General features: G+C 38.5%; 2 protein-coding genes and 1 long non-coding RNA gene across 3 annotated transcripts; 1 reads left to right on the forward strand and 2 right to left on the reverse strand.

Annotated features, from left to right (window-relative positions):
* Window positions 1-6,067: 6,067 nt before the first annotated feature.
* On the reverse strand, window positions 6,068-6,656 carry LOC143886353 (uncharacterized). Its single transcript, XR_013253750.1, has 3 exons — window positions 6,473-6,656; window positions 6,313-6,378; window positions 6,068-6,193 (listed from the first exon to the last, which is right to left on the reverse strand). It is a non-coding gene; the product is annotated as an uncharacterized LOC143886353 (long non-coding RNA).
* Window positions 6,657-8,185: 1,529 nt separating this feature from the next.
* On the reverse strand, window positions 8,186-8,769 carry LOC143885936 (protein FAR1-RELATED SEQUENCE 5-like). The gene is made up of 2 exons (XM_077389967.1): window positions 8,754-8,769; window positions 8,186-8,658 (listed from the first exon to the last, which is right to left on the reverse strand). The coding sequence occupies exons 1-2, from the start codon at window positions 8,767-8,769 to the stop codon at window positions 8,186-8,188; spliced, it is 489 nt and encodes a 162-aa protein (XP_077246082.1).
* Window positions 8,770-11,611: 2,842 nt separating this feature from the next.
* LOC143885937 (protein FAR1-RELATED SEQUENCE 5-like) lies at window positions 11,612-12,682 on the forward strand. Its single transcript, XM_077389968.1, has one exon. It carries the CDS (start codon window positions 11,612-11,614, stop codon window positions 12,680-12,682), a length of 1,071 nt encoding a protein of 356 aa, XP_077246083.1.
* The last annotated feature ends 351 nt before the right edge of the window (window positions 12,683-13,033 follow it).

Genomic DNA, 13,033 nt, shown 5'->3' on the forward strand with positions numbered 1-13,033 from the left:
GAGATAATCTTCAAATATCAATGGAGAAATGGAATTTTTTGGATAGTACCAAAGAAAGTTCCTCTGAATCAAGAGTGGCTTGGGGATATCTCAGTTGGTAGAGCTCCACTTTTGCAATAGGGTCCCATGGTTAGGGTTAGGACGTCTAATTGTCCAAAAAGCCTCGATAAGCTTATGCCCTTTTCATTTTGGATTTTGAGAATAAATTTTTCCTGAATTGATTATTGACTCAAAAAATCGTTTAATTTTGAGTCCAATAATCAGTTTTGGAGTGAAAATCTATTCTCAAAATCCAAAATGAACGTCTGTTCCTAGCAGCCCTCAATTTGTAAGACTATGAGTTTGAGACTGGTGATCATGGGTAGCTCTAATGAGCTATTTGGACATGAAGTTTACCTTGTATATTTATGAGGGATGATGCCCTTTCATTTTCTCGTATAAAACCAATGACCAAACCCAACCACTGCCACCTCCATAAATGAGACCTCTCTCACAAGGCTCCATTTTTTGGTTTCCTCCCCAAGGTGGAAAGGAAAGTAATTCTATCATTTTTTACTTTCCTTTCCACCCAAGGGAAGCAACCAAACAGAGCCCAGCCCGAGGTATCGTATCTTGGTAACAAGTGCCCTTGTTCCTTCATGGAAATTTTTTTGAGGACACACATGGTGTGTAGTTTCAGCCCTGTCTTCCTTCCTGAGGGTCCTGCTAGCACTCCTCTTTCTTTTCCGCTAGTAAAAAATGGCCAACAGGCACACAAAATTTATATTTAGGGAGATGATTTTTACGCATTTCACGGAAGTTCTGTTGCATGAAAGAGCAGCCACGTTGGATGAATTAAAAGAATAAGACAAAATCTGAGCCAATGTGGCTGCTCTCTCACGCAATAGACTCTCCGTGAAATGCCTTCTGTGATGGACGCTAGCAAATCCCAAGAAAAATTGCATCTATAATCATGGTTTGAAATTTTGGTTTCGGCATAAATTTCGGACCTAACCGAAATAGAAATTTCAGCCGAAATCCCAAAATTTTGGCCGAAATTTGGTAAAGATGCGCGAAATGCCGAAATTTCGGTAATTTCGGCTGAAATTTGGGAAAGGAATAAAAAATTAATAAAATTTTCAAATTTCGCCGAAATTTGGTACGTTTCGCCAATTTCGGTTTCGGTTAAAACCATGTCTATAATACATACTAACCATGTTTCTTTCCATTGTTATTCATTTTCTTTGCAAGAAATTTTTTTATTAGAAAACTCTCTCTCTCTCTCTCTCTCTCTCTCTCTCTCTCTTTCTATATATATATATATATATAGAGAGAGAGAGAGAAAACTGTTGGTGCGCTTAAGCTCACAATTTTTTTGGTGCGCTTAAGTTGTTATAACGCCTCCCATTCGTTTAAATGTTTGGGTCCCGCACCAATGGGAGGCGTTATAACAACTTAAGCGCACCAAAAAAATGGTGCACTTAAGCTCACCAACAGTTTTCTCATATATATATATATATATATATATATATATATATATATATATATATATATATGAGAGAACATTTCCTACACACTTGTGTAGGTATTAGGTAAGTTACCTACACACTACCTTAAAATACAGTGGGGGCTCACATTGTTTGGGTGATCCAAACCATTCATTTCAATGATCCTCACATAGATAGGGTGTGCACAAAAAATCAGATCCATAGGATCATCCTAACCATTCAAACTATGGAGGCAAAAAATGGACTAATTTGTGAAGGTTTATACACGTCCATTTTACCTCCACAAATCATAGGGTTGGGATGATCCTATGGATCTGATTTTTTGTGGACACCCTATCCATGTGAGGACCATTCAAATGAATTGTTTGGATCACCCAAACAATGTGGGCCCCCACTGTATTATATATATATATATATATATATATATATATATATATATATATATATATATATATGAGGAAACTGTTGGTGAGCTTAAGCTCACCAAACTTATGGTGAGCTAGCTTGCCCAATCACATGGGGGCCCACTTTGTTAGGATGATCCAAACCATTCATTTGAAAGTCCCTTACATAGATGGGGGGTGTACCAAAAATTAGCTCCATAGGATCATCCTAACCCCTCCATTTGTGGAGGACAAAAATGGACAGACACAAATCTGCCCCCTTTTTGTCCTCCACAAATGGAGGGGTTAGGATGATCCTATGGAGCTGATTTTTGGTACACCCCCTATCTATGATGAGGCCTTGCAAATGAATGGTTTGGATCACTCCCCAAAATGTGGGACCCATGTGATTGGGCAAGCTAGCTCACCATAAGTTTGGTGAGCTTAAGCTCACCAACAGTTTCCTCTATATATATATATATATATATATATATATATATATATATGTGTGTGTGTGTAGAGAGTTTTCTACACACTAGCTTAAAATACAGTGGGGGGGGGGGGCACATTGTTTGGGTGATCCAAGCCATCCATTTTAAAGGCCCTTACATAGATAGGGTGTCTACAAAAAATCAGATCCATAGGATCATCCCAACCCTACGATTTGTGGAGGTAAAATGGATGTCTTTAAACCTTCACAAATTAGTCCATTTTTTGCCTCCACAATTCGAATGGTTAGGATGATCCTATGGATCTGACTTTTTGTGGACACCCTATCTATGAGAGGGCCTTAAAAATGAATGGTTTGGATCACCCAAATAATGTGGCCCCCACTATATTTTAAGCTAGTGTGTAGATAACTTATCTACACATGTGTGTAGGAACCGTTCTCTCTCTCTCTCTTTCTCTCTCTCTATATATATATATATATACTATATAGCAGAAGAGAAAATAAGAGAATTTTTTGAATATTTTGAAAATTCTATGAGAATTACACATCACTTTTTTTGACTTTTTTTAACAAATGCACCCATTCAACCCACATATTTTCAATCCTACCCCCTCCTTTATGCTTTCTAACAAAGGCACCCATTCAAGCCAGTCCCTCTAAGTTAAGGCAGGAAGAAGAAGGACCGTCGATCGGTTCTAATCCAAGCCGTCCAAACACTATGGGTTAAGTGCCTCTCAGTTGCGCATTTCTCCCTCTCCTGCGTTACGATTCTCGCTGCCCTAGACGAGAAAAACCGAAGAAGAAGAAACAGAGGTTTCTACTCCCTCCTCACGCTGCCCCTCTCCATAGATTATCTCCTTCACGCCGCGTGTCTCTCTCTCTCTCTCTCTCTCTCTCTCTCCCAACACTTGTTTATTTTTAGGAAGTTGCGCATTTCTCCCTCTCCCTGTTTCGATTCTCGCTGGAGAGGAGAAACCTTAGATGAGAAAAGAAGAAGAAACAAAAACTCTCTCCCTCACGCCGCGCGTCTCTCTCTCTCTCTTCCAACACTCGTTTATTTTCAGGTAACTTATCTTTCTTCTTCTCTATTTTTCAAACCCTTTTTCTCTATTTTAATCTATGGTTTCTCTATTTGGGGAAAATGATTTAACAAAAACCCCTCTCTGCTCTCATTTCAAGCTAGGATTTCTTCTTCTTCTACGGTTCGAAAATGATTTAACAAAACCCCTCTCTGCTCTCATTTTTAGGGTTCCAAAATGTACAGTATCTGAACCCACTCAAAACCCCTCTCTGCTCTCATTTTTAGGGTTCCAAAATTGCTTTACTATATTTTTCTCAACGTGTGAAAGCTCATGTATTTTTCTTGATTATACATATTTAATTCGATTCCAAAGAGCTGTTTACATTCTTCATATATTTAGTTGCTTCAAATTTATTTAAATTTTGATGTGGGACTATAGATTTTTAAAACTACAGATTTTGAAAACTACAGATTTTTAAACCCTTTTTCTCTATTTTAATCTATGGTTTCTCTACTTGGGGAAAATGATTTAACAAAAACCCCTCTCTGCTCTCATTTGAAGCTATGGTTTAAGCTCTATCTGATTTTATATATCATCATTACAGCCTTGAGTTGATATGGGTTACAGTTCTACGGTCCTATTTTATTTTCGGAAAATTGAACCCTAACAGTAGTTTTCTTTGTACTAAAAGTAAAACGAAAAGGGCTTTAAAACAGCATATTGTAATTTTCCATTGAATTTCATATCTTGGAAAGCATAGAAATAGCTAGTCAAAGCCATAATTGTGGTAATGCGATTGTTTTTGTTCAATATTGTGCAGATAGTGAAGATTAATGGCCTCCTCTAACCGTAGCGATTCCGGTTTACTTGGAGAATTACCATGTAAATGTGGAATAAAAGCAGGTATTAAAATAACTCAGTCAGATGTGAATGGCAACCGAGGCCGGCCCTACTACACTTGTGGATTTAGTATGAGTAACCATTTAATAGTGTTTTTTTACTTTTGAGCAAAAGTTCAATTTACTAAAGATTATATACAACACACAGGAAGGCAGTGGAAAGAAGAAGTGCGAGTTTTTCGAATGGTGTAACGATGTTGAATACAATAGGGAATTTGGTTCGAGGAGGGACAGCATAAGTGGTACTCAATGTCAGCAGAGGTTGGAGGCCGAGGTTGCCGAATTGAAGTTGTTGGTGCAACATGCGCGTCAACACATTAAAGACATTGAAAGGTTGGAGCATGAGGTTGCTGAATTGAAGTTGTTGGGGCAACAGGCACGTCAAGACAGTAAAGACACTGAAACGCTGAGGCAAGAGGTTGCCGAATTGAAGTTGGTCGTGCAACAAGGGCGTGAAGCCGTTAAATTAGTGGAGAATGAAAACGGGTGGATTAAAGCGATTGGGGTTGTTGTTTTTTTCATAATTGTTTTCTTTTTCCAATGTATCACTAAGTAAGTAAGTTAGGAAGCAATTACTTGCTTTTTAATATTGTGCTGTTCTTTTTTGTTCTTGACAGTTCTGTAATCAGTACATGGCATCCATGTTTTATGTAACTTTTTGGTTTGTTTATGTTTATATGGAAACGAGATGCATGTGGATGCAAGTCATCTTTTTCTTTTCTTTTTTCTTCTTCTTGAGGTAATGGAAATAGGATGCATATGGCTTAATTGTGCTGGTTACTGTTTGGCACAGAAAATGCAAATAATTTGCTGCTATGTGCAAACTGAGCTTTGTTATGGTTCAAATGTTCAAAGCCTTGAAATGACTACAACATTTGATCCAAAATCAGATAAAGTTATCATTCACAGTCCTACATTAACTTATAGCAAATGGTGGCCTACAAGTTATCATTCACAGTCCTACATTAACTTATAGCAAAATGTTTTTTTTTTTTTTCATTCTCTCTCTTTTTGGGTGAACGGACCTTGGGCTTTGATGAGCCCAAAAGCAGTAGATAAGGAAAATTAGTAGAGAGATCTTAGGTTTCATATTTGAGAAGAAAAAAGAAACTTGTCTTGGCTGTGGTTTTCTTATGCCTTTTTCATCTCTAATCACGAAAATCAATTGCAAATATAGTATTTAAAGTAACAGATTTTGGTCCTTTGGAGCTTATTACTGATCTTATTCTTCTTTAGAATATGTCACCGTCGAATTTCTAAAATTTTTCATGACAGAATCTATAATTTCAACAATTAGAATGGCGAATTTAGATACAGATGAAGTTGATTTTCAGTGCCTAATTTGCTAAGTTGTTTTTCTTGGTCTATATCTAGAGACCAGGCTTATCAACCCAAAACATGTAAACGCAACAAAGCAATGATATCATGAGATGTGCTTAAATTAGAGATCCCATGAAATGTAGAAGAAATCAAAGCAAAAAGAACTGGAATCAAAAATCAAAAAATGCTAGCGATGCATTTGGATTTAGTTACAGCTTCAAGCATCAAAAAATTGATATGCAAAAGTACATAATGCTCCCTGTACATTCAATTCCAATAGATGGGATACTTTGAGATTGCAATGGAAGTTCAAACATATAGTTAGACAAATATTCCAACAACCCAGCTGAAATTAATACAAGTTATACCCAAAACTTCATGCAGAGCAAACCTTCTTGCAAATGTCACATTAACCCACTAATACAAAAATCCATTGATCGCATTATGGTTTCAGGGACCATCCCATACAGAAACCATCCCATACATAATGTCAATACAATCCCATCCCATACAGAAACCAAAAGAAAAAACACATGGTGGTCAACATGTAGCTCTACAATTCAACCCAATGCTCTCTTCACTCTGAACTCATCTTCCAATGTGAACGGGCTGCCATGAAATAGTGACTCACCTGCATGCAATCAGAGGAATATTAGAACATGAAGGTAAGCATCAAATGACAGAAGAAATAATTAAGAATACAAGATGAAGAGCAAGAAGAATAAAAGATGATAAGAAACTACCAAGTACCTATTCAAATACATTGATTTCTTCACTCTCTTCCTCTTCCTCTTCATCTTCATCCCTTAATGTCATCTATTGGCACATAGAAAATGTTGCTTCACATGAATAATAATTACAACATAGAAAATGAGAAATTCTACAAATACAAAGTGAGAAAAACCCGAACCTCGAGTTCTTTTTTACACGTTCTTGTATTATGGCCTAATTCTCCACATCTTTTACACTTTCGTTTCTTTGTTTTCGCTTGAGAGGTCTCTATCGGCGATTTAAAACGTGTAGCAACCTTCGGGCGGCCCTTGGTTTTCACGACTTGTGGGTCATGAATATATATCCCTGCAGATTCACGCACAAAATTGGATTGTACTTGGCTAGAAGTAGTGTTTGCAAGAATAAGTTGTGTCTCTCTCTTCGCTTGTTCACATTCTGCCAACCATACATCAAGTGTTTCATACACCTTCTTAAAAAGACTCATATTACCCTTAAATTCATATACTAGCCTTTGACACCTTGCTATTACACATCATGTTTCATAAGGAGTAACTTCATTACTATCTTCTTCGCCTAAAGACACCTCACCACCAAGTACAAATCTAGCCCCGGTTGTCCATCTGGTTAAAATATATGGCTCTGGAATTCTACTCAATTGCTTCTTGGTCATAATACGAAGTATATGCTTGCACAAAATCCCTTCAATCTCGAATTTTGCACACTCACATGTAGCCTTCACACCTTCTTCAGGATCATCATATAAGACCTTGCACCATTTCCATTTCTCGTCTACACTTAGTCCCACAACGTATTCAGTTGTGTTGCCATTCTTATCCGTTTTCTCATGCCAACAGTCAAGGCTATCCTTAAACTCTACTTGGAATCTATCAAACATTGTCCTGGTATAACATTTGCTTGCTTCTTCTTATAATTTGAACCTTGAAATCAACACGGCCTTCGTAGTTTTAGATCTGAAATCTTCTTCGGACTCTGCTTTACGATGAAACTCAAGTGCCCTATCATATTGATCTACGAATTCTTTTAAAGTGGTGTTCATATTAACATACCCATCAAAGAAAGCATTGATGCTCTCACTGCGGCCACTAGAAGTCATTCCAGCTGTGAATGTATCTCTAAAATAGGCTGGTACCCAGTGACTACGTAACTCCCACATTTTTGCTAGCCATCCATTTTCATTAATCTTATATTTCTCTACTAATTCTTTCCATTTGAACTCGCTATCATGTATTTGTCTTGTATAAAACCATTTCTTGTAATTCTTGCAAAACTCACTATCAGTTTCTCTCATCGCAGGAACATGCTAAACTAAATGCTTGTGTATGTGCCAGGAGCAAAACCTATGGCGGGTGTCTGGGAAAACAGTTTGAATCGCATTTCTCATTGCCCCGTCCATATCTGTTATTATACAACCTGGCGCCTTTCCAAACATGCACTGCAACCACTGCTGAAATAGCCATGTAAATGTCTCCTCTTTCTCATTGGCTAACAATGCGCATCCAAATAGTGTAGACTGACGATGGTGATTAACTACGGTAAATGGAGCAAATGGCATCTTAAACATATTTGTCCTGTACGTGACATAAAAAACAATGACATCACTAAACTTAAGGTATGCTCTCGCGCCCATGAATCGCCCAAAACATCGATCGCAAGTTCCCATTAATGTCCAACTCCATAGCAAAATTGAAAGTTAGGGTCTTCTGATCGTTTCTTTTGGAAATATTCTGCTACCAAGACACCTTCCTTACCCATATGTTTACCCTCTTTTTCCTCAAATGGGACACACCTGATTTGTTGTCAAAGCAGCAGCTTTGTCCTTTACATGTGACGTTAATAGCCCTTTTAAACACCAGCAGGCTTCATTCCTATCTTACTTAGGTCCATCTATCAAAATCTTACATGCTTCATTCTTAAAAAATCTATTGTGAGAACGATGCATTAGCCTTCTAGGTGGAGAGGTAAGCTCGTGGCAATGATCATCTTCAAAAGCTCTGACGTGCCACTTCTCATCTATCAAAGAGATATCCATCTTGGCTTCGCAGCCATCTCTTACACTACGACGACGCTTCACTACTTTATCACTGTCTTTGTTATCTTTCATTTTTTTGAACCCCACTTTATCACATACAAATCTCCTGAAAATCACTTCCCCATTTTTCTTTGACTTATAAGTTGTGTCTTTTCGAATTCCAAATCCCATACCCAACACATATAAATTATAAAACTCATATGCAGCGACATCGATATCAAACATCTGGTCCTTAAACGGTCTGGAAACTAAATCCCCCTCATTAACATCCTTAGTAGGCGTACTAAATGTACCGCTACAACCCTCACCGTTATCTTCAGAATGTAAACAACCCTCACCGTCATTCAGATTTTCCTCCTCCTCAACATAACAAATTCATTGACATATTGTCCATCATTTTGTAAGCCACCGGCTTCGGACGCCATGTCATCAACCACAATCAATCTATTAGCAATCTATATCATCAATTGATAACCCAAAACCTTCGGACATAGTGTCATCCATTAGCTCAATAAAACTTAACCAATCCCTTTCAAATAGAGCTTAAACCCACTCAGAAGTTCTACCTGCGATTCCAACCAAATCATTCCAAACACAACAGTAAAGAGTTTCTTCAGCCCAATAAACCAGAAAAATTAAATTAAGGCCTTCTTCTTTTCAGATTATAACAACTGATTTAGATTAGAAAAAGGGTTTAAAAATCTGTAGTTTTCAAAATCTGTAGTTTAAAAATCTGTAGTCCCACATCAAAATTTAAATAAATTTGAAGCAACTAATATATGAAGAATGTAAACAGCTCTTTGGAATCGAATTAAATATGTATAATCAAGAAAAATACATGAGCTTTCACACGTTGAGAAAAATATAGTAAAGCAATTTTGGAACCCTAAAAATGAGAGCAGAGAGGGGTTTTGAGTGGGTTCAGATACTGTACATTTTGGAACCCTAAAATGAGAGCAGAGAAGGGTTTTGTTAAATCATTTCCGAACCGTAGAAGAAGAAGAAACCCTAGCTTGAAATGAGAGCAGAGAGGGGGTTTTTGTTAAATCATTTTCCCCAAATAGAGAAACCATAGATTAAAATAGAGAAAAAGGGTTTGAAAAATAGAGAAGAAGAAAGATAAGTTACCTGAAAATAAACGAGTGTTGGAAGAGAGAGAGAGAGACGCGCGGCGTGAGGAGAGAGTTTTTGTTTCTCTTCTTTTCTCATCTAGGGTTTCTCCTCTCCAGCGAGAATCGAAACAGGGAGAGGGAGAAATGCGCAACTTCCTAAAACAACAAGTGTTGGGAGAGAGAGAGAGCCGCGCGGCGTGAAGGAGATAATCTATGGAGAGGGGCGGCGTGAGGAGGGAGTAGAAACCTCTGTTTCTTCTTCTTCGGTTTTTCTCGTCTAGGGCAGGCGAGAATCGTAACGCAGGAGAGGGAGAAATGCGCAACCGAGAGGCACTTAACCATAGTGTTTGGGACGGCTTGGATTAGAACCGATCGACGGTCCTTCTTCTTCCTGCGTTAACTTAGAGGGACTGCGTTGATAAGCTTAGGTACTCGACCGAGTACAAACACTTCTCCGTATATATATATATATATATATATATATATTATATATAGAGGAAAATGATTGTGAGGTTGAGCGCATGGAGTATTGGTGCGGTTGAAGAGAGAGGTTGATTTCTATTGGTTCTGGTAGTGGGCCCCAGCGTGAAAAAAAAGACCCAAACGTGCTGTTTTTTGTCTCTCTTCGCACAGAAAACCCGTGAGCTTCAAACCCTCTTTCTCTTTCAGAGAAAACACAGAATAGCACAAGGAGAACCAAATCTCCGTTCATATCCGCCGCATCGATCGCCCTCTGCAAAACGACGAGAGACAAGACCTCTTACCCTCTGCAAGGTTAGTTTCTTAGTTCTTTCTCTTTTTTTATCTTTTTTTTGCTGAAAGTGTAAGAGGGTTTCTCAGACGAGGGTCTTCTTCGATTTATTCTGACTAAAACAAAACCCAAAAAACAGATAGAACTCAACAGAACCCTCGTCTTCACTCGCTCTTCTCCTTCAACAGAACCCTCGTCTGAGAAACCCTCTTCGTCTGCTTCTTCGATTTATTGTTACTAAAACAAAACCAAAAAAAAGACCTCTTACCCTCTGCAAGGTTAGTTTCTTAGTTATTTTCTCTTCTTTTATCTTATTTTAGCTGAAAATCAGTGGGTTCGTATATTTTACAGAGAAATTGTAAGAGGGTTTTCTTGCGGTTTTAAGTAGTGTTCCTATCTGCTTTTTTTTTTGTCCTGCCTAGACAATCCCAAAATTTCATGGTTGCTAACACATGCCCTTAATTTTAAACATGTAAAGAGAAGATGACCAAAAATTAGGGAGTAGTTATCTAAGGCCCTGTTTGTTTTGGAATTCGAGTTTTGAGTAGTGTTGTAAGAGGGTTTCTTGCGGTTTTTGAGTAGTGTTCCATCTGCTTATTTTTTTGTCCTGCCTAGACAATCCCAAAATTTCATGGTTGCTAACACATGCCCTTAATTTTAAACATGTAAAGAGAAGATGACCAAAAATTAGGGAGTAGTTATCTAAGGCCCTGTATTTTTTGGTTTCGTATATTTTACAGAGAAATTGTAAGAGGGTTTCTTGCGGTTTTAGTAGTGTTCCATCTGCTTATTTTTTTGTCAGTTGAAGAGGGTTTTGAGGAGGGTTTCATTACTCTGAACGAAAAAAGAGGGTTTGTGCACGAAGCTGTCGGCCTCTTCCACCATCCGCCAACATCCACGATCCGACGAAAAATCTCCACCACTAAAATTTCTCCGTAAAGAAGAGGGTTCCACAGCAGCCGCCAACTTCCACGATCAAAGGGACGAAAAAGCTCGACAAAGGTTAGTGCGTTCTTCACTTATTTATGTTTTTCTCATTTTTTTTTTTGCCCACGTAAGACGGTCTGTTGGATAATCCAATAGATTCGACACTGCGCACGGGATACCCAACCCTGACCCTACACCTGAACGTACCCCTGCAACCCTACTTTCTGTGTACCCCTGCAACCCTCGGGAATTCCCACGTAAGACGGTCTGTTGGATAATCCAATAGATTCGACACTGCGCACGGGATACCCAACCCTGACCCTACACCTGAACGTACCCCTGCAACCCTACTTTCAGTGTACCCCTGCAACCCTCGCTACTCTACTTTAAGACACACAGTAGAAAATATCTGTAATATTTTACCATTTCTTATTATCCTGATGGGCCATGTATATGTTGCATTTTTAGGTATAAAAAATGGACCCATCTATTGACGAAGTACATGCAAATGGTTTAATTGAGTGTGACAATGGGTTTAATCTCAACGATGATAATTTAGTATGGGATGGGAATATCCAAAACATTAATGATGGGGTGAATCTCAATTATGATGATCTACAATGGGAGGCTACTGATGGTAAAGACGGAGATGAGGGTTGTAGTCATACAGTTACTACTCCCAACAAGGTTGTCGGTGAGGATAGTATTGTGAATATGCCGTTTGAGGACCATGTTTTTCAAACTTGGGAAGCTGCATATGAGTTCTACAATCCTTATGCGTATGCTACTGGTTTTGGACTACGAAAATCTAGTACTACCATATCAAATTTAACAAAGACGGTGATATCGAGAACGTTTGTATGTAATAAAGAGGGAGAGAAAAAGGATAAGGAGAAGAGGGATGATGTTAAGGACTTGAGGGAGCGTCGCCTTGCCAGAATGAATTGTAAAGCAAGGATGATCATCAAATTGAGAGATAAAGAGTGGAAAGTTACAACATTTGACGACATCCATTCTCATGACCTTACTTCACCACTTAAAACGCAAATGCATCGTTCACATAGTCAGTTCCGTAAAAACAAAGGCTGTAAGAATTTGATTGAACAACTCAGTGGAAGCAATTTTAAGCCTGCTCAGATAATGAATGCCATTAACTCTACTTCTAATGCTCTCGTGGTCTCAACAAATCAAGTTATTGCCCATTTGAGAGCAGTTAAGGAGAACAATATGGGTAAAGAAGCGGTGATAGTGGCGAACCATTTCCAAAAGAGAAAGTCTGAAGACCCGAACTTCTATTTTGAGTTGGAGTTAGACGCGAATGGGACTTTGCGTTCGATGTTCTGGGCTAATTCCAAGGCAAGAGAAGCGTACCTTACGTTTAGTGATGTGATCGTATTTGATGTGACTTATAAAACGAACAGGTTTAAAATGCCGTTTGCACCGTTCACTGGGGTTAACCATCACAGGCAGTCGACTCTTTTTGGATGTGCACTTCTTGCCGACGAGACAGAGGAGACTTTCACCTGTTTGACAGTTCCAACGATGTAACTACGACATGTCAATGTGCTAAGTTTGAGAGGGAAGGAATATTATGCAGACATATCCTTCACATTATGGATAGAAAGCAAGTACCTACTATCCCCAAACACTATTTATTAAAGAGGTGGTCAATTGATGCAAGGCATCGAGCTGGGGGCACAACATCTGTAACCCAAGGAGATACTAGTGGCGTGAATGGACTGAAGAGGTGGTGTCTAATGTCAACATGGCAGCAACTGATTGAAAAAGTTGGTAATGACGAGATTCTCTTCAAGAAGATGACTGATTTTTGTACAGAGCTTGCTGTAGAAGTTGAAAATAAGGAGAAGGAGATTGTCTATCCGCAGAGTGCAGTTGGTA

This window comes from Tasmannia lanceolata, unplaced genomic scaffold (assembly GCF_043159265.1).
Source record: "Tasmannia lanceolata isolate RefF3 unplaced genomic scaffold, GAP_Taslan_0.1 ptg000011l, whole genome shotgun sequence".
Lineage (NCBI taxonomy): Eukaryota > Viridiplantae > Streptophyta > Magnoliopsida > Canellales > Winteraceae > Tasmannia > Tasmannia lanceolata.

What these genes read in the sequence shown, in the direction of transcription:
- LOC143885937 (XM_077389968.1), top strand. Translation starts at nt 11,612, where the DNA reads ATGGACCCATCTATTGACGAAGTACATGCAAATGGTTTAATTGAGTGT.